Source organism: Electrophorus electricus, chromosome 11 (genome assembly GCF_013358815.1).
Source record: "Electrophorus electricus isolate fEleEle1 chromosome 11, fEleEle1.pri, whole genome shotgun sequence".
Classification (NCBI taxonomy): Eukaryota; Metazoa; Chordata; class Actinopteri; order Gymnotiformes; family Gymnotidae; genus Electrophorus; species Electrophorus electricus.
Window position 1 is genome coordinate 8,164,780 of NC_049545.1, and position 21,983 is coordinate 8,186,762.

General features: G+C 39.2%; 2 protein-coding genes across 2 annotated transcripts in view; one reads left to right on the forward strand and one right to left on the reverse strand.

Annotated features, from left to right (window-relative positions):
* Positions 1–5,829: 5,829 nt before the first annotated feature.
* Positions 5,830–17,654, reverse strand: sfrp5 (secreted frizzled-related protein 5). The gene is made up of 3 exons (XM_027014640.2): positions 16,817–17,654; positions 10,735–10,812; positions 5,830–7,246 (listed from the first exon to the last, which is right to left on the reverse strand). Exons 1-3 carry the CDS (start codon positions 17,346–17,348, stop codon positions 6,918–6,920), a joined length of 939 nt encoding a protein of 312 aa, XP_026870441.2. The 5' UTR covers positions 17,349–17,654; the 3' UTR covers positions 5,830–6,917.
* Positions 17,638–21,983, forward strand: part of golga7bb (golgin A7 family, member Bb) — a 28,574-nt gene continuing 24,228 nt past the window's right edge. Inside the window, exon 1 of the mRNA XM_027014766.2 lies at positions 17,638–17,719. The gene's annotated coding sequence lies outside the window, so the exon portion shown is untranslated. The remainder of the gene's footprint in view (positions 17,720–21,983) is intronic.

The window sequence follows — 21,983 nt, forward strand, 5'->3', positions numbered from 1 at the left end:
AATATGCTGTTCTGTTAGTGCACTCTCTTATTGGTACAATTCAGCTACCATGGTAACTTGCTAGACCTACAAATAAAATCTTGTTTGACAAGTACCTTTTGTATGAAATCTGCATTTTCCAAAGTAATGATAATAGGTGAAGTTCAGTAAATGTGCACAGCATTGCATCATGAAATTCTGAATCAGGCCTAGTGAGACAGCAGTCAGCACCACATTTACGCATCATGAAAGATTAATCCAACCAAGGAACTTTATACAACACAGCCAGGTCCAGCAGAATTCACAAAAAGGAAGAGACCACACAATGGAAAACTTCCTCTCAGTAACGGCTCTACATGTGCTTTGTCCTTAGCAAGAGGAAGTGTACATTACTTCATAACAGTGATGTATGGCCAAGGAGTGACATCAAATCAAGATAGTAACTCCCTGCCAATGTTATGTAGGTAACAAAGGTGGCATTGTTTCTATTCACTATATATGGCATCTCACCAAAACAAGAAGTATCTTACAGTCAAATGAAAATGAATGTGGCCTGCATTTGCTTTATAACTAACATCAGAGTGTGTTGCTCTAAGCAAGAGGCTGTACCTATCAGAGGAGATACCTGTCCAAATCAACAATGTATTCTCGCCTTGGACGTTTGTCCTCTCAGGACTTGACTGGTCACTGAAAATTATCCCTCCACACAGAAAAGATACATGCATGATAGCTGCTTTGTGTCATGTCACATTGTGCATGGGAAACTTCTCTATTCTCTATAACTTCTCCATTACGACAAATCTATTAGTTCAGCTACATGGAGTAAGGAAACAGCATTGGGAAGCTTTAATCATTTTGTTTAAATAGTTGCTGTGACGTATTTTGTGATGCAGTTGAGCAGACTTGCATTGAATATTTTTTGGAGCAAAGAAATAACTGATTTTAAACCCACAAGTCCTGTAATAAGTACAAACAAAAAATTTGACACATTGTCCTGCTCTAAACAGTGACACAGTGCAGTGAAATGCTATCACTGTATGCTGTAGACGGTTGCTTTTTATCTGAGAATTGCATATCAAAGATAAGAACATAAGTTGCTGAGGGGCAGCAAATGCTGTACTTGTTGACTTTCTCTATATGGGTCTATAGACAAATAATGATTGTATTATCATGACATGGAGAGATACCCAAACCTCAGCTGGATTGGTGGGACAAAGGGTATTCAAACCTATTTTGTCCAGTGTTATGGAACCTGTTATTGTCATGCAGCAGTAGGACATGTCTAGCAGTGTTGGTGCAAATTAGAAGTAAAATGCACAAGGTTAGCCATAAAGGAAGTGTTACTAGACCTTTGCAATACATGATGGCAATAAAGGACTGTGTTGCCAGGATCAATACATACAGAGACAATCCCTCAGGCTTAGTTATACATCTAATTTTAAAAAAAATAATAAAAGAGTAAAATAATCAAAATCTACACAAACCTGGATTTTGTATAAAGTGGTAAAACATTTGTCCCAGTAATTAGAAACTATCACTCCTGTTGTTGAATTATAACCAGATGCTACATCATTCCATAACACTTTTATTTTCACAAGTTATAGAAAGAATTTTCCTTGTTCACTTTTTATTGTGGTCCAACATCCAAATCAGATATAACCTCTACATAAGTTTCACAGCCAGTCGACTTTATCAGACCATTTCCCACAGATCAGTCATAACAGTGTAGCATTGTGTTTGGCAGCTAGCTAAAACCTGTGCTTGAATTGGCGCCGCTCTCCACTCTAACCAGGGCTTGTCTGATGTCTTTGTGATTGCCTTAGACATTGCATTCAGTCTTCAGACAGCGGGCACAGATTATTGTGCCAACTAATTGTAAAATAGGGCTATGGTCCATCATATACCTGTTTGTTTGGCAGGTCGGCCTGACACATTGATTGGCAGCCTATCAGTCTCTGAGCCCCTGTCAGTCCAGCACCTTTTCAAAGAAACCATATTCATATAAAAGAGAAGAGTAGTGGGGGAGAGAGGGTTTGTGGCTAGGGCAGTAAGGGAGGTAAGGGTTAGAAAGGGGGTGGCACAACCCTGATGACCCCAATTCTTTCCCTCTTATAGAAAGCTGTATTTCTCCCCCAAAGAGGCATTGTGTTCACCCCCTTCCCACATGGGAACTGTGTTGGAGTGTGGAGGGGGGCTGGAAGAGGTGGGTTGCAAGAGCAGCTATGGCAGTCGGCCATTCCTAATGAACAATGCCACAGAATAGCTTTATTTGTTAAGGCTTCCACAGGCAGTACATAGAGAAGCTTTGGATGGGTTGAATGGGCTCTGGCGGCTGCAGTCCTCCCCATCGACACACACTCTTCCCCCTCTCTCAGCTTGCGAACCCCATTGATTAACCTAGTTCTGCAAGTCTGGAAGTCTGAAAGGAGGCTAACAAGATGGAGTTTAAAGTTTATGTCAATTAGTAGTCATAGAAAGACAGGACAGCTGCAAGGTTTTGTATGTTAACTGCTGGCTGTTCATCCTTCCCAGGCCTGGACTCAGGATTCATAGGTCAAAGTGTGCAATCCTGCTGCCAAAACACATAGGCTTATCCAATAGTGTCACCCTCAGTGACCTTTCTGACAACCTTGACCCCTAGGGGCCCTACATAGATTAATCTTACAAAGAGGTAAGAGAGGTGCACGACTGTCATTCAGTTGCTTGCGAAATTGATTTATTTATTGCATGTTTTTCGTTTTTATTGCACTGTAAATCTTCTTGATGGACATGTTTATTTTGTGAAGCAGACAGCAGGGCTACAGCACTGTGATGGACTTCACATATGCACTTTTCTAAACTCTGCAAGGCTAATGCCATTACAGTAATTTTCAACAGCAGATGTGTCAAGCAATGCTTCTTCTTTAAATTATTAGATTTCAAGCCAGCCGTCCTCAGCTTGCCCACTGCTGAGTGATCCATTTACTAAGATTATTACTGCATCTTCTGTTAATACTACAGCTTTTGTTAAAATTACTTCTCCAAACTTGCCCTCCAGATCTGTCCATCTTGTATTCACTCACTTGTTCGAGCATTTTTGATCCAAGGCCTGAACACAAACACTCACTTTTTCCATATCTTCCTCTATATTTTTTTACTCTATTTATTTATTTGGGACACCCTCTTCATATTTTAATTTTAGCATCCAGGGAGCTTAGTTTTAAGTGATGTGCAGTGGGGCCTCAGGCTTGACGAGCTGTGTTAAACAACATACCTATCAAACTCACAGCCTGAGACTGTCCTAAGGGCCATTGTATATAATGGACGTGCCTTTGTGCTGTCCATAGTAGGAGATGAGAAACATCCCGTAGAATTCTCGCACAAACACTGCGCACAATTGGTTTCTCTTTACATGGGAGGGCTGCTGAGCTGCAAGAGCCCTTTTCCAACCATACACATCTGCAAGGGAGACTTTTCCATTTAGAGAATGCTTCTGAACAATGTACACATTGCCTCGTCCAGATCACAGTATGTACCAGCATTGGTGAAAGACTTACTCATCGGAGTCTGTGTTTTGAACTGCCTAAGTAAAAATGCCTTTGGAGCCTGCCTCCTCTGTAGCCATTAATGAACCTTACCATAATATTCTTCACAAGGTGCTTAAGAAAGCACGTTTATATACTCAGAGGTGACAGATAAAATGAACATACTCAGTGATTAAATAATTTATACTTCAAAAAGTAGTTTAAAATAAATGTTAAAAAAAAAGAATAAATTGTAACTATGAAGAGATATGTCATTACACCTTGAAAATCTGACATTATTTGCAAACCTATTTGGCTACCCTAAGTGAATATGAGCAGGAAATGTGTCATTTACAATGTTTTGTTTGATCAAAGCACAAATCATTCTTTGCATTCAGTCTGTCACTCAAATCATTGGTAGGGCAGCGTGAATGAGCCTCATGGACTGTCAACTCTGCTGTTCAAAGCAAACCATACTTCATTCAGATTTGTTGTGTATCATGAAAAAAAGTGGCTGCTGATGCTGCTTGAAGCTTATATTCATAACAATGTATTAGTGTGTAGGGTTGGAATAGGTGTGCATATATGTGCCTTATATGCGTTTGAATATATGTGTTCTCCCTCCTTGTCTGTTATAAATCAGTGGTGTTGGCCTAGGAATGTTCCAGGTAACTGCTGAGTGCAGGGAGAGGCTATGCAGGGCTACATGTGCCTCTCAGACGCTACCTCAACTTGACCTCTCTTAGCACCATGTACTGAGGGAATAGGCATAGCTTAACTAGAGCCCCCACTGTCCCAGTGTCTCACTGCCCCAGTGATGCAAATTTGAGCTGTTTTTCCAAAAGCTTTTGCATGGTCAAGCTCATGACTCTCAGCTGGTCCACTGGCCACTCAACAACCTTGCTATCTGGAAGCACTCACACTGTGTAAAGAGGAGCTTCCCCTGGAGGTAATAAACAGCATGGCCCAAAACACTGTCATCAGTAAGTCAGGGGACAGATGTTTGGTCATTGTTATGTATGTTAGGTCAATCGCTATGAACAGACTGCCCCATTTCATTTGTAATCAGCTAAAATTCTGTAATAGGTAAAAACAAAACATTCAAGTTTCAAATAAAATACAGCGGACAGTTTTGCTGCAGGGGTATCATGGGTAGAACTGTTAGAGAGCAACAGAAGCGTGATGATGTATAAATATGCTGAAGTCCTCAAAAGCTACATGACAGCTAGCAATGGCACTGTGAAAAGGTGCCTGCTATCACCGCTCGAGCAATAGAAGTAGACAAAGGGCCCATTCTCCACCCAAGCCCTCTGGCCAGTACAATTATTGGAATGAGTGGAAGAAAGAGGGAGACAGAGCAAGAAAAGTTGGAGACTGAGAGAGACAGAGAGAGAATGAAAGGCAGGGAGAGCTCTAGGTGTAATTCTACATTCCCAGTGATATTGACCATCCAGGGAAATCAAACTACAGAAAATGACAGAGGACCTAAATTACCTTTTGATTGGTGGTGTGGCGGTCTGTTTATACTATTGTTCATGTGGCACAATGCAAGCTCCTGTTCAACCTTTCTGCAGTCGTCAGTCTCTTATTAATTATGGTAAGTGACCTTTGAGGATGTGATGACAGAGGCAAGAGGCTTGGGTGCCTGCCCCACAGACACACTGCTTGTTTGATGAGCTCCAATGACTAGGGGCTTTTTCTCTGGATGCTCTCTATCTTTCTCTTTTCTCTCACGGCTCCATTGCTATCTCTTGCTCACCATCTCTCCCCTCCTCCCTCTACCTTTGAGGGCTTTTTTCTTTCATCCATTGGCTTTCTATTCTGTTCTGTATGTAGCTTGTCTTGAATAAGCGACCTTGGTCCTGTCCATGAAGGTGGTGAACTTACAGTGTCTTCAAGGATTATATTACTTACATTTATTGCAAATGCCAGAGCCAAAAGTAAAGCCTCGATAATGTTCATTCACTGTTTTGAAGGGCAATGTCCATGTCGTAATTCTGTCTTCAGTATTACTCTCTTTCTCTATTTTAAAAAGAATTGGCATTTTCTTTGGAATATGATCTCTTTTCTGTTGATATTGCCAAAACCACAAGCAGTGTCTCAGCAGATTTACATGAAAAAAGAATTCAGATTTTCCCAAAATGCCACCCTTGCATTTTAAAGATAATACATATGAAAATAGGAGTTGACTGTATGAATGAAATTAAAGGCCATCAGAAGTGCTGATGCACCATGTGGAGCAGTCATGTAGTATGCTGCCACTGATGTGGAATTGCACGTGGTGGCACTTATCCTCTGATTGGGTGGCTCTTAAGCCTGGGTGTCGCATCAATGACAGTGCTGAGGACACAAACTGAGGGTTCTTTATTTTCTTACCACATTTCTTGTAGATACTTGGTTCACACAACAATATTATTGACAACTGACAAGTGAGTAAATTTGCTTGAAAAATTAAGCAAAAACAAAAGGACAAAAAAAACAAACAAACAGATGTTCTTTTCCCAGCATTTAGCAGTAATTAATGGCAATCATATTGTAGTGATTTTATCATTTATTTCAGCAACAGTGAATGCAAATGCAATGCCTGCCAGATTGTTTTCAGGAACTGAATAATTATGGTGCAAAGATGTTTGTTTGATATTTAAAACTGAATAAACATTATCAGCAATTTCACCAACCAAACTGCTAGGTTCAGTCCAGAGTCTGCTATCCAGCTGGCTGGTGGAAGATGCTCTGTCAGAACAGGGAAGTGGTCCAGGTGCTGCTCAAAGTCCAACTGACCAACAGTCATGGACAACTGTATCCTTCAGTTATCCTTCCTCCTTGATGTGAACCACATCTCCCATGGCCTCACATTCTAGAAGGATTTTAATTACCATAAAATTATCTACATAGTTCATGGTATAACATTTTTTTTTCATATCTACAAAGTAGAAGGTAACCACAAAGTAAATTGGCTGTTTGTTTATAAAATGGATATTATCATTTATTTATTTATTTTTTTTTACTTGCTTACTGATTATTTTTATAGTTTGAAATCAGCATACTCAGCTCAGCATGGCTATGAAAATTTTTTGGTCACTCCTAGTAATTTTGTGACCCCTTTTTGACCTGGAAGCCACTTGTTGAACTAAAGATGACATTCCACTTTGAACAGTTTCTGTGGAAAAGATTTTTTTTGCTCTAATGATCAAAACTGATTTCTAGAACGTATGACTGTACTGATTTTTTTTTAAAGCATTCATTTAATGTATACTGTACATACAGTATAAAGAAGAAACATTAAGAAGAAAAGAAACACTCGCTGAAGTATAAAACAATTAGCAAATGAATGTCTCCCAAAGGCAGCTTTTGAATAAAAAAATATGTATGTGCTGACTGTAGCATGGGATTGGAGGGGTCTGAGGGATGACAGCTGGGCTGTGTTGTCATTGGTCACTGAAAGACAGTGTGGTAAGTTGGGCACTGGTGGGACTTCATGTATTTGATGGCAAACTTGAGTTCCTTACTCTTCTTGTCCCACTTGTGGATAGACATGAGCAATAACTGCTGGTCAACCTTCCGGCCCATGATGAGGAAGTTGCTCCCGAGGCTGTCCAGTTGGGGACAAGGACAGTTTGCTCCATTCTTAATGTACAGTGTTAGCTTTTTTAGGTCTTTTTTGCGCAGAATGCCCATCTTAAGAACCTTTTTCTTCTTTTGTGCTGCGATAAGCTTGCGGTCACCTTTCTCCTTCTTAACCTCTTTGATCTTCATTTTAAGTGCTGGAGGAGAGATGAAAGGATTAGGTCTTTTAAAAACAAATTATTTTCAACAAGAAGCGCCAAATGTCAAAGGATAAAGCTCTCATTTGTGTGTGTGTGTGTGTGTGTGTGTGTGTGTGTGTGTGTGTGTGTGTGTGTGCTGTCACTCATTTTTACACATCGGAAAAACTGGGAAATCCCTCTGCCCTTTCTAGGCCCCCCAATGTCACACTGGTTCTACCATTCATTTGTACTATCTCAAGCAGCAAGACATTTCACAACAAGCGCACAGGAAGAGTCTGGGCTATCCCATTGAGTGGAATAGTTTACACCTCCCCAGAGCAGCATCATTTAACCATGGACGGCACTAATTGCAGTCACCCGGGAAATGATGGAGAGACGAATGGAAAGTTTCAAAGACAGATGTTCAAAACCACATCAGTGGCCTTTGCACATCCCCACCTCATTGCCTGCTGTTTCACAAAACCTCGAACCTAACGCAAGCTTTATGGCACTTAGCCAAAAATAATCCTGAAAGCTTTAAATAAAAATTACATTTGACATGCAAAAAGTGATGTAGAGCTAGCTTCTCTTTTTTGGTACATGCATTTGATTGTTTTATAGACAAATAATACAACAACAAAAAATCCTCCACTTTGTTGGTTGCTATTTCCAGTAGTCTGCATCTCTCTCCTTACAGTTGAGACTACAACACTTCAGATGCTGAAATGCATGTGCGTAATCTAAGTATGTTCCCTCTCAATGCAGGCTACTAATACATAATATAATGCCAAATCTCTCAGAGAAGAGTTAACAGCATAAATATTATTTCAGCAGTAAAGGTTGTGCCAGAATCATCCGCCAGAGAGCATGCAAATAATGCAAAAGAAAATAGTGAGAATGCGTAAAAGAAAAAACAAGATAAGTTAATTAAACTGCTCATGATGGAGCTCCTGCACAGGTAGGTTGTGGCTGAGAAGATTGCAGGAGCTAAGGAGAACAAGCAGGTCCATCTGGGTGGCACAGTGACCAGTGATCACAATAAACACTTAGAGAGGAATTGTGCAGACTCACACAGTTACTGAAAAAGATATGGCAACAAGCTCCTAAACCTGAATGGGTCTTAATTATATAGAGATATGATTTTGCTACTTGCCCATAACCCATAATGCTTGGTGGGTGTAAGCATGCCTGTGAAACATCGTGATGACAAGCTGAACCCACTTTTTAAACAAAAGCTGGTCTAAACTGTGGGCGGTAGGTTGCAGGGAACGGGGGTTGCAGGTAGGGAGAGTAATCACTCTGAGCAGAAACAGAGCTCACTCTTTAAGAGTTCACTCTTTAAACATTTAGGACTGTAGCAACTGTGCTAACACCCAAGAGCATAGTTAACTTTTATCAGTAGTGATAGGTATAAGATCAGTTTTCCCATAGTCAGCTGTATTTAAAAATACTGTGGCCATGAGTCCATTGTCCCAGAAGTATAACTAGAGGAAGCTGAAACTTTGCCATTTCTGAGTAGCATTTCAAGCAATTCCTGAAAGCCATTTCTGCCTGTCAAAACCAAATGACTTGTAAGTCTAAGTCTCTATTTAAAGAGTCTTGACTGGGCTCCTACTTTTCTGGTGGTCGTCAGACATAAAAAGTATTAAAAAGAAATTTATTTTGAAGTGCACATTAAAGTATTAAGAAAACAAATGAGAGAACACTGAGGATGGGAAAATGAAAAGCAATGCAATGCCTGAACCCACATATATTTATACTGAAGTCATTCTTGGAAGTTCTGTCTCTGTAACCTATACACTGCTTTTATCATCTATGCATTTCCAAAGATTCCAGCTCTGCTTAAAAATCCTGCACCACTTATCTCACTATCTGTGGTGCAGACATGACTTACTTATGGTGTACTGCAATTCCAATTATGCAAGGATTAAAACATTTTGAGTTGATTTGGTAAAAGCATAAAAATTGACCTACACAGTAAATATGTAACAGCTTCCTAAAACATGAACACAGTTTATACTACAATATCAATATAGTAGATGATTACTGTCCATGACAGCATTGAGAGGTTTTTGACCACACATGCAACAGTTTTTAGATTTCATTTATGCATGGTGAATAACATTCTATACCATTTTTAGTGTTTCTACTGCCTTGCACTCGGTTCTGATGATCAGAACTTTGAGTACTTAAGTTTGATGAACATTGTAAATTGCCTCTCTAGGACTTTCAGGATAGTCATCTTCGTTAGTAGTCTGGATCACTGATCTTTTACTCACAAGAGACAGGTAGAAAATGCATGCGCTTTTTCAGCCCCATGATCAAGATGCATAAAAGGCTCAGTAAACCACAGTAGTATTGTTGTTGTTGTTGTTACATGGCCAATAATTTCCCTCAAAATAACAATTTTCTTTCCTTCATAGCCTTCACAATGAATACATTACACATATTCAAATGTATATTGCCTCATGGTAGCTGGAAGCAACAATATTCATTAATTATTAATCTTACTATAATTAATTAAGACAGCTAAATAGATCATACTGTTTATCATAAAACATAACACTGTAACATAGTTTTTGGAACAGGCAACCAAAGATTGTATTAGAATAGTGCTATGTGCAAGTAAAAAGTTAGTAAAGTGTTATTAACTGGGTTTATTTTTTAATGACTAAAGAAATAATGTGTGGGCAAAACCACTGAAGTATTTGATTGTATGCAGTGATAAATATTTTAAGATTGTTCTCTTTGCATTTCTGCAAGTCTAGAACAGTCAGTCCTCCTGCTCGACACACTGGTGAAAGTAATTTGTCATATTTAAAAGTGGCTATATACAAAGGCGGTTACTACATCCAAGTGAAACACACTTCACAGCCAAAGACAACTAAGGGATGAATGAAGGCACTTTATTTCAGACTACTCTGGCCTCTGTAGCGTAGGCCTTTTGGTTTGTAAAGTGGCTTTTGGTTTGTAAAGTCTTTTTGTCAATGTAAGAGATCCAAATACAGACTCTTTGAGACCCACCTCTGATACTGTAGATCAGTATAAAACATGCCAGAGAATATGAAAGCCCTACTGTCAGCCTACAAATAGCATGTTTGTGATATAATTCAAATACTGAAATAGGACTAAAAACTGTTGGCAAAAAAAAAGAATTTTTAAATCTGTACAACTGTTTAAAGACCATTTCTATCTTATTATTGTGTGGACTGATTTGCTCACACCAATATACTTTTTTTTCATTAAAACTATAACAACTCTAATGTGGTTGCTTTCCCACATAACAAAGTTCAAATCACATGACTTATTTCAACACCATGGACAAATGAGTTAAGCAGGGAAGCAACTGTCATTTTCCTGTGCAGTACTATCAACACAACATTCCACTCTGTGCTTTTCCCAGTAGCATCTAATCACTGTCCTAGGACAGGACTAGTTTGATTTTTTCACATTTGTATGTGTGTGCATGCCTGTGTGCATGTAGTTATGTTTGGAGTCTTACTTACCAAAGTCACTGGCACAGAAGTGTTCCATTATTGTGTCAGATTTCAGTTCATTGTCACAAGGTGGGCATGCTTTTGAAACTGCAAAGAGACAGAAGCAATATATGATTTGATTTTCATTTAAAGAGTACAGTTGATTCCCGTGGAGTTTTATTTCTTTGTGATTTCACTGGCTTATTGTCTTGATGCTATTCTCATGCGGGATGCATAGTTTGAGTAGTAGCATATTTTGTATAGAATCACGCAGCTGGAGATAGACAGTAGGTCTATAGTTTTCCTTGCTGAAGCTCTAAGCACTTTGTAAGCACTTTGTGAATTCTGCCTTGTCAGTTGCTATTTTCTGCTGGGAGGATATGTAGAGCAGAAGTCTGGTGCAATGTTTGCAATGCAATTAAGGTGATGAAAATGTTTGAATATAGATATCTGTATATTTTTAGTGAAGAGGTATGGCAAAAATCTCAAACAGAAAAGTGCACTTTTCGAAAATTCCAGCAAATAGTGAGCAATCGAAGGCATATGCTTTCACTGCTGGTGGTCTCAATAGCCAGAAAAGAAATCTGACAAATACAAGAGATTAAATATTAGATACCTGTTTATTTCCTATGTTTCACCAGTAATAGGTTAAATAATAAATAATATTGAATAATAATTTAAATAATACATTAAATGCATAATGTACTTGAGCTACTGCAGAGAGCTACTGCACTTTACTGATTTTGAGCATCTTTCACAGTTTTCCTTGCATGCGCTGTACTCATCCAGAGGCTAAGGGGCAGTGCTAATGGTTCATAATCAATAGCCTTCTGAATAATCAGAGAGACTGCTTCTGGTAAGCTGGATGTTTGAGTTCCTCACTGTGAAGGAGAAGGCACAAACCTGGGATGCTCAAGCTTCCACTTGTTCCACAAAGACAAGCAGACCCTGACAAAGGTCGAGGACTTTCTGTAAAATTTAGGCTACTTTGTTCCAGACCATTGGTGCTGTGCCAAATCTATAGTGTTTGAACAATATGGGCCTGTCAGAGTCAAAGAGCTCAAGCCAAGCTAATGAAAAGGGTGCTGGCAGCATGGTCCGGTGCTTTATTGGACTTTTACAAATTTTGAACACAAATATGTTTGCCTTCTTCAAGTTCAGGTAATAATAATAATATAATAATAATAATAATAAAACATTTGTGTCTTATCTCATATTTCTTTATACATTTTATCTGTATATATTTCTTTTTTAGGTATTTTAATTAATGCTTAATTAATGTTTAATTAAGTTTAAATTTTATATTTAATTTGTCTTTTAGTTTTTTTTTTATTTGTTAAGCATTTTGAATTGCACTGAGTATGGAAATGTGCTGTATAAACCTGTGTAGCTAAACAGTAAGCAGACTCAGAGAGTCAAAACAGACATATTGTCCTATAATGCATTATAATGGTGTCATTTGGAATGTGAGTCAAATATATTATACAGTTAACGCAGGTGGTAAAAGCCATTAAATATGAAGGAAAAAACTAATATTTTTCATTGGGCCCTCTATATGATCTGTGTGTTCTTGATCAATGCATGAACATTAACTGCTGTTTTCAAGAATACTTTTCTCTGTCTTTGCAGAGAGATGTTGCTTTTTGCTTTCTCTTCATTCTTATTTATTTTTCTTCTTATGCTTGTGTTGCGTATGCTAGCGTTGTGTTACTTGCTTTGCCTGTGGAGCTCTTCATGGATCTACTAAACAGAGGCACTTTGGAGCTATGCAGGATGTGGGTAGGGGGATTTGGTAAAGTTACCCCTCCAATCAACTAAAAATACAGAACCCTTCGCCTGTATGAGGCTGCTGTGATTGAACAAAGCATGATCAATTGTAACATTTCATTGGCCAGAGGCACGTTCCTCCTGTAAGTACTGCAGAAGTCCACCTCTTTCTGTTCTCCCTGGGCCACTTGTGAATGAAAGTGATTTGGTCATTTGCTCACCGCAACGTCTGTAACCCTTCACTCAAGCTAAGACAACAGAAGCGCCTGGTGGCAAACAGTTACATGGCTCCCTCCCTAAATTCTCCTTTCAGTTTAAAAAGCAAGGGTCAGAGTTTATCACCCCAGTCACAAGCATAGCCATAGTGAGAGACAATAAGGAGGGTCAAAGTTCAGTTGGCTTCAGTACTTGGGCTGTAAGGAGGTAAACCCCCTCTGTGCATTCTATCCAACTGTCGGTGCCAGAGCGGAAATTCCCATACATTCCCAAACATTCCCATACATCCCCATCAGAGCTCTACTAGCCAGTAGGTCATAGGTGTGATTATCTGCTGGCGACAATCACACTGTCACCTTCTGAGTGATGAGAGCTCTGGCATCTCATGGAACCAGGCTCTAGTTCAATTTGAGTGGAGTGGTAACGTTGTATTTGAACTGCAGAGCAGTTTATTCGCTTTTGCAGGGTGGTTTACTGGCAGGCTGCCCTCTTGAAGCAGAGCCAAAGCATGTGTCTGAAGAGCAAGCAATGGGAATTCTGCAAAGTGAGTTTCTGTGTGCGCTGCATATTTAGTGACTGGCTCACATTAAGACACACACACACACACATTATTTGTTTGTGATTCAGTCCAAAAGATTTGAGCTAGCCTTCATGATCTGTAATTCTTTAAAAAGTATATCTCATTTATACACTGTTTTTGCATAAATCTCCTTATATGCATAATGGAAAATTAATAAAATTGACTATATCTGTCAGATTGTTAGTCAGATTCAGATTCAAAGTCCACAGTTTAACTAAGTGAATTCACTAAGTAAAAGTCTGCTTGATTACTGAAAGTCTTATCTTTAAATTAGGCTTTTTGAAATGTTTCAAATTTGATAACAGAGAATAATATTTGAATAGTCATGCATTCCGCACTTCTGGCTGTGTTTGTAACACAGCCATGCTGAAATACGAAACCTGATGTAATGAGCTCTAGTTCTGCATCACATACTGAGTGGTACTTTGCCCAAACAGTAGCCTACCCACAATTTACTGGGACATTTCCTGAAGGCTGTTGCACAGTGAGTGGTGAGACACAGGAGGCCTTGGAAGGTTTTGAGGAAGGGGATCTAATAGAAGCACGGACAGTGAGTCTATCATCAGGGCAGAATGTGGTTTGGTGACCTGCTCTCTGTTGTCATGCTGAAGCCAAAGGTCTTCACTTAAGACTTTTCATATATTTAGACCCATGTTTTTTTCTCCCAGTGAATGTTGCTTTGCATGTTTCTATATAAAAGAAACAATCAAAATCGCCAATGTTCCTCTGCTTCTTCTTAATGGGGAAACCACTCTTTCTGGACTACTCAGGTCATTATTTTATGACTCATTTGGACTGCTCAAATTATGAGCAGTAACATTTATGACATAAAATATTATGCTCAGGATGAAATGCAGAATGTAATTAATGTTACAAATCCCAACACATCTGTTTAAATGAGCAGGGTGTATGGACAGAGACTGGTTTAAATATTTTCCCTTGAGCTACCCCTTGGGGTGTCCTAAAAACATGCTTCAGCATCTACTAGAATCCTATAAATAATGTATTTTCTAAAAAAGCTAGCAAGTATTTTCCATAGCCCAATTTGATGTTGTCCCAGAGTGCTTGTGGCTTACATCAACCAAAAGAAAAAGATGAGTACACCACTGTATAAGACAGTTATTGACAGTTACAAGAGGCACATCCAAATATGCATGTTTTGGACATGAGACTAATTGCAATTTAGATTTACTGATATTATCTGTATACACACACACACACACACACACACATATACTCCTTTATAGTAAAAGTTGCACTGTAGTACTCAAGGTTATGTATAGGTTCTATATATAAATATACATATAGTAAATTGATGACTCAGTAGACCACTTTTGATACTCAGGCAGTTTGGCTTGAGATTTAAGAGAACAATCTCATGCTGAAAAATGCTCCTCTGTTATAGTAATTAATGTCGGAAGAAACCACACATTTCTCCTTCACTTCAGAAAAATGCTATTTACCAGAATGGACCCTTCATTTCAGCCATGGCGGTCTCCAGATATGGACGGGGCCATGTTTTCTGGCTGTGAACTCACCTCCCAGGAGGAGCAGAGGACAAAGGCCCCTATGCTCTCCCCAGTGCGCTCCTCTCTAGGTTGCTGGGAACAGGCCAGCCATGGCCATGTCGTGTGTGTGCGTGTTTGTGTTACCATGCTATCTGCAGAGTTCTGTTTCAAATCACTGTGTGCCCTTAACAAAACAGATGCGGGTGCGAGCGGTTGGCTGCAGCCAGTATTGCTCCCCTGCTGCGAGATGGAAAGCGAATTTCACCCCTGTTCCGTTAGTTTCCACACCATGCTACATCATGTAATTGCAGAAGGGCAATGTCACGGACTGAGCCTCAGCATAGATGTGGCTGAACAAGGACTAAACAAAATGACTAATGAATGAATGATTAATTCTGAGGACTAATTCTGCACAGCACAAACAAGTATTCTACCACAACAGAAGTTGAGCTGCTAAGCTTAGGAGAGTGGACTGTCAGACGGTGTAAACCTGAATCACATTTTTTTTGTAATGTTCTTTTTTAGAGACCATTGTAATGGTATTTTTTAGAGACCATTCTGCATCTTCAGGACAGAGTCAGTATAACTGATGTTTGATGTCTGTCTGACTTGTTGCATGTTTTTCACTCACGTCACACTGTGAATTTGGGAATCATATACACTTAATTTTAAGGCACAATAAAAATCACCAATGCACAGCAAACATCTTTAGTGAGGAAAGAAAGCCATTGTTTAAGCTCACACTAGACTGATTCAATAACTGCATTAAATCTGAATGAAAATATATTTAGATCAATGGAACTATAAAAAGGCAGCCAATTTTGTTAATTTAGAAGAGCATACATTTAAATGATTTCCTTTGTCATTTTGGCATGGTATGTTTGACACATAACTGGCCTACCTTTTGTCTGATTTGAGTGCCTTCTTGTTTGGTATTCTGTATGCACTTATCATAATGCAACTCTTGGGTTGTGTTGGGTTCCTTATTTTCTTTGTTTATTATGTCTGAATTATTGACCCAAGAAAGACACTCTTCTGTCCCTTCTCAGAACTTCCCATGACTGTGTCCTCTCATTCCATTTCTGCACTCTCTCTTACTCTTTCACTCTTTTCTTTCTGTTCCCATCTCCTTTCTTTTATGGATGGTCTTTCTTTTTCCAATGAAGCTAACTAATGTATGACCATCCACACTAATTAGTGATTCCCAGTAATTGGCCTCCCTGGCTAATTGGCAACCTAACTGCCAAATTAAACAAAGGAAGACAAAGGCCAGACACAACACGGATTGCCCTTCCACATTCCAAATGAATTTTGCTTTTGGATAGTGAAAGCTCAAAGTACTTTTTTGTCTTTCTGAGTGTACAGTGAACTCCCTCACTTCACTTTCACAAGACACTCACAGTTCACCAAAGGAAGATATAAGAATGAGTCAATAGAACTGGCTGGGTTTTCAGTTTGCACAAGCAAATATGTTATTTCTTTATGATCTGTTGTTTAACTTTTACTCACTGCCTTAACACTATTCAGAACAATATTAATCATTCTCAACTGGGCTTATTTTAAAAAGAAATTGTGATGACATTTTCTTATTGTTGATACAATTGTTTGAACCTTATACTTAAAGGGTTGAACTTAATGGTAATTACAAATAAATGTGGTTTGTTGGGTTACGTTTTCTCACTCTTATTACTAACTCATAGTTTCTTATCAGTCATATTAGTACTAGTTGCTCTGTTTCTTTTATGTATTTTTGTCATATAGCAGTTTTTAAAATCTTTTTTGACTGCTTTATGGTATAAAATTATTGTAACTGTTTTTTGTTCTAGACTGAGTTCAGGCATTCTTAAAACCCTGAGTACTCATTTCTTGGTGCAACTCCATTAAGTGCTTCCTTTGAAAAAATTGCTTTACATTTACAATCATTTTAAACATCAATAACATTTCTGCAACTCAGAATGAGTTTTGTTTTTCATGTAGTAAACAACATTATACAACATATGACTGAGAGCTACTATGGCTGCAAGCTTCATTAGAACCCTACCTGGAGTCTGTGTGGCAATGTTCCCAGAGAACTGCATGGGGATGCAGAGGTCATTATCAATAGGGAACTTGTCACACTGCAGCATTTCTGGCCAGGGAAAGCCGTAGATCTCCATGACTGGAGCGCAGCTGTCCCTGACGGCTTCGCACAGTGAGCGGCATGGGTAAATGGGCCGATCCAGGCACACGGGTGCAAACAGAGAGCAGAGGAACACCTGCGTGTCAGCATGGCAGTGCTTGGCCAGCAGGGGCACCCAGCTACCAGCCTGCTGCATTACCTCAGGCATAGTCTCATGGTCCAGCAGGTTGGGTAATCGCATCTTCTTGTAGCCCACAGTGTAGCAGAGGCGCAGCTCAGCCGGGATGTCCACACACTGCGGCTGCTTGGCATAGAAGCGGCCGTTGTGGAAGTTGTCGGACTGCCAGCTGTAATAGTCATACTCCTCGGCAGCGGCGGTGTAGCCGATCAAGAACAGTCCCAATGCCAACCACAGCGCCTTGACCACCCACACCTGCCTCTTCTGCTCAGCCATGCTCTTAAAGTTCTGCTGTAAGTCAAAGCAGAAGAGAGAAGTGCTGAAAAAACAACCAAGGGTAATCCTTTTCTTCTCACCTTGAAGTCAGAATAGATGACAGAAAAAGAGTGAAATGCTATTTATTGTAGTATCCTCCCCCTTCCTTCTTGTTCAGTATTTTCCTGTTACTCTTCCAGTCTAGTCCTGACTCCAGTTCTTCAGGTGATTTTAAGGAGGGGTGAGTAGAAGCTCTCACTGCTGTGCTCTTTTCTAGGCTGACTGAGGTGCACCTAGAGCATATGAAGGAGTGGATTGCTGGCCATACAAGCCGACAGCCCCCTAGAAAGCTGCAAGTCCACTCCACCTCCCACAGGCTTCTCCTGCCGTCAGTAAGCTCCGCCTCCCCTAACTACAGCCAACTACTGCACAGTGGGCGGCACCACTGCCTCGACTGGCAATCCCCCACAGCCCATCTCTCTAGCAGACACTTCTACAGGCAGTCACACGGCCAGGCCTGTGTATGGAGTATGCTCAGCAGCCTATTGCTCTTTCTCTCTCACACACACACACACACACACACACACACACACACACACACACACACACACACACACACATTCCTCCCCTGCTTTTCAGGTTTCCATTTAGTAGGAAGTAAACCATGGGAAGTGAAAAGTGCTTTTTTTGAAGCATTGAGATTCAGTGCAGCTACAGGTGGTCAGGACGTTTGGCCACGCTGTTTGAGAAATGCTAATGCCAGTCTTGGATGTGAATAGAGTCAGGCTTTCCCTCTGTCGCCTTCTATCAGCTGCCGTCACACACACAGGGGCCCTGCCTTCATCCTGTAAGCATTCAACAGCAGGGGGCCTTACTGCAGCCCTCTCCAGCTAACCTTTAAGAGCTTTTAATATCAACCTTACTGATAGACCTAACACGAGATCAGCAGCTTTTTCAATGTCATGTGTGCTTCCTACAGTTGTTTTAATTTTCCTGTGCTTGTGTGTACTTTACCTCTCATTATCAGTTTGTGTTTTAATTGAATGATACAGATAGATGTAATGCTAACAGGTAAATCCAAGTATTCACATTAATTACACTGAACAATGTACTTGTCTGTCTAGGATTAGACAACTGTCCATTGATCAGTACATCACCTTTAAAAAGTATATTAAATACAATGCATTATGCTTTCACAAGCATATTTGGCAATATTTAACCTAGGTAACAATCTGTTTCACTTATGTAATGTATTGTAAGAAATCAGGAGGTCATTCATGATAACTGATACAATGTGCACTAGTGATGTTTTGAAACATGCATAAAGGTTGTTTAATTATGACTACAGAAACATGGTTATAGTTGTATTTAAGTGTTGTAATGATAGGTTGAGAAAGATCATAAGGTTTATTCAGGAATAGTTACACAGTAATTTATGCACAGTAATTTATATGTACTTATGTAAAACAGATGATGTTCAAGACAAGCAAACCTCTTAAGAAAAAGCAATCAGGAGATACAAGTCAAATAAATATCCAAGTTAAAGATACCCAGGTACACTGAACTAGGTCTTCAACACTGGAAAATTTGTTTTTCTTTGCAGCTTTTCTATGCAGGCTGAAAACACTGCCTTTAACCCAGTAAGACTGATAAAAGAATATGGATTGACACTCACTTAATGTTCTCATTGATGACTGATGGTTTATCAATAATTTACAGAGCTGGCAGTGATAAAGATAGCAAGGCTTAAACCAGTTCTTCATAGTTGCAGGTGCTGTCTGTGGCACAGACAAAAACATGGGAAAATCAAGGCAGGCTGTCTCATACTGTGTGTCTCTCTGGTTCATGGCTGAAGGCGCTAATAAAAGCACACCGCTTGTACTCATGGTGCTCTCGATGGAAGGAGAGGGAGTGTGCCCTGCAGCACTCTCTGGCTCTCTGCTCTAGTCTCTCCTTCCTTCAGCTGGAAAATCACTATGCTGCCCAGATTGTGTCAGAGGCTAGTTGAAAAAGTGTCCTCAACCTTTGCCCCCTTGAAAAATCAATAACTGAGGCTGCAGTTATAAATCAGTCTTATTCCCCCAGAGTTAAGACGAGAAATTTTATCAGGTCAAATATTTAGATGAGTTTATTGTGAGAACATGAGGAACTTGAGTGTGTATTACCTTATGACGTACTATATTGAGAAACAGATTTATATATTACCTGGAATATATTATTAATTCTCTAATTAGACCTCCGTTCTTAACATCAATAAAATTTACATTGACCAAATTTATATATTTAGAGTGACCAAATTTGTGTATATATATTGCGAAATGACTAACCACTCCCTACAGTTAATAACATTTTATTAGAATAAAAATTGCTTAACTGTGTGTCATTTGCATTGTTTTATGCAACCAGGTAAATTTCTGATTCTGTTAGTTTGACATGCCTAAGTGAGGTTCCATGAATCACTCTCTCTGCTACAGGTTTTCTTCCTCATTTGTGTCTGACTGTGTTCCCTGGCTGCATTAGCTACAATCTTACTTGTCATGTTCTCCAGTTTGTTTGGAGGTTTAGTGCCAGATAAGTTTAAAAAATACTGGATTGGCATGATCTTTTTTGTCTTACAGTTTATGGGCTGAAGAGGTAGAACAAGTCCAGAGTAGCTAAATTGCTATAATGTTGTAAAAGTATCAAACCAGACTCCTCGAGTCAAACCAAATTACATAAGTTTCATCCAAGTAACTTCTTTATAAACTGACTTACAACTCAAGACTTTTACTTGTTCTGTCTGTAAGATGATATGCATCTGATCTGATCTGCCGGTCTACTATTTATATGTAGAAATGTGACCTGATTCTAGACAGCATTGCTGCTTGCACCAGTAGTTACATGTAACATGTCTTGAATAGTTACATAGTTACTTGTAACTATTGGTGTAAACAGCAATAGTTACATGTAAAATGTCTTGAATAGTTGAGTTAATTGAATTTCCCCATGTTCTTGCTTGTCTATAGAAAGATTTTTTTTTCTTTCTATTTTTGGGGGGAGATGTAATTATCATAATTTTTCCATATTAAGGAGTGTCTTAAAACCCAAGGACATGGATGTCACTGAGTGCACTGATCAGGGAGAAGTAAAGAATTCATTGTAAATACACATTTCTTTCATATATCAAGTTGTGTGAGGTCCAACAACCATGTCAGAGGTGTTTAAACAGAATGAACCAAAGCACCCCTGGTCAGGTTCTTGCCCTTAAAGATTACATTTGAGTATCTCTTTAGTCACCTGCTTTACAGAGTGTTTAGGTGGCTGTAAAAAGGATCTCAAGCTGCTGGAGAAGCAGCCCATTGCCCTGATATGCTCTGTAAATTCTTGATAAGCCATGCAAGGAAGCACTGAACAATGGGGGAAATCTGCAAGGCAAACAACAGTGCTGAAATGTTTATTTCCCTACATTGTTGGCTTATTCTTATTCTTGCACAGTGTTGAAATGAGTTTGCACTGTGCACAACACAGGTACATCTACAGTATAAACCATATTTGTTTAAAAGGAGAAATGATATTCATTCAAATCATGGGAAATTGTGTTTTAAACTTATGGTTATGATGCCTGTATGTTAACCACCCCATAGTCTAACTGTAGTTCATTTACAAACAGGTGGGCCACAGAGGTCAAATGGAAAATCTTTTTAGGGTGACCTATGACTGCAGTCTGCTTTAGTATAGCAGCCATTGTTAGCAAGACAGTAATCGCTAGTCACTGTAACAGTAGCTTGGTGGACCAACAAGCATAGAGTAAATGAAATAAAACCCTGATAGCTTAATCTTATGCATGAATGTAGGCTAGAATAATGTCCAGTAAGCAAATTCAAATATCCTTTTGGAAATGTTTGAGGTTGACCCCTAATGGAAAAGGAAACTAAGGATCAAATTCGAAGAGCACTTGAACAAAGTTACTAAATGGCTAAACAGCTTCATCCATAGTTAATTTATAAACCATGACTGTCTGGCTTAATATATTACCAAAAATGCAAATTTTAGATGTGTGATTGTAGCAATTTATCCAAAATTATATATTACTATAAAATATTTTTTAGCAAAGTAATGATTGGATGAAGGTAATTTGTATGCATACATCAAGCTTTTAAAAGTGGATGATTAAAAAAAAAAACTTTTGGATTAAATGGGTAGGGTTCAAAATGACTGACCATTAGTGTGCAGATCAAGAGGAAGATGAGGTTCCAGCTAATTTGTAATTACCTAACCCTGGCAAGTGTTTGTGGTCAACAGGCTTTAACCATATCAGTTGGTAAAGATCTGTTTGGTGCTCAGTGTTTGCAGACAGTGTGAGCCTGGCTCACTAAATCCTTCCCATACCTGAGAGCACTGATGCGGCATGGCCAGTAGATTCAGTTCTCCCCCACTACAGTTAAAGTCATTACATTGGCACAAAATATTCTTTTCTGTAACTCTTGAGGAAAGAAGACAAAAATTACACATACTTATGTGAAATTAGAAAGGATTCACTCGGCATATTTCAATCAAGATAGACTCCATATTAATAAATAGGGCTAAAACCCAGCCAGAGGTTCAAAGCGCTATTTGGATCCAGAGTTGCAAAGCAATATATTTCTTAGCCCAGGAAGTGGAGGATCCTGTTTTTTT

Coding starts and splice junctions, on each gene's coding strand:
- sfrp5 (XM_027014640.2), bottom strand. CDS start 17,348: ATGGCTGAGCAGAAGAGGCAGGTGTGGGTGGTCAAGGCGCTGTGGTTG. Junction 10,813..16,816: donor CATTGCCACACAGACTCCAG/GTAGGGTTCTAA, acceptor GTCTCTTTGCAG/TTTCAAAAGCATGCCCACCT. Junction 7,247..10,734: donor CTTCTGTGCCAGTGACTTTG/GTAAGTAAGACT, acceptor TCTCTCCTCCAG/CACTTAAAATGAAGATCAAA.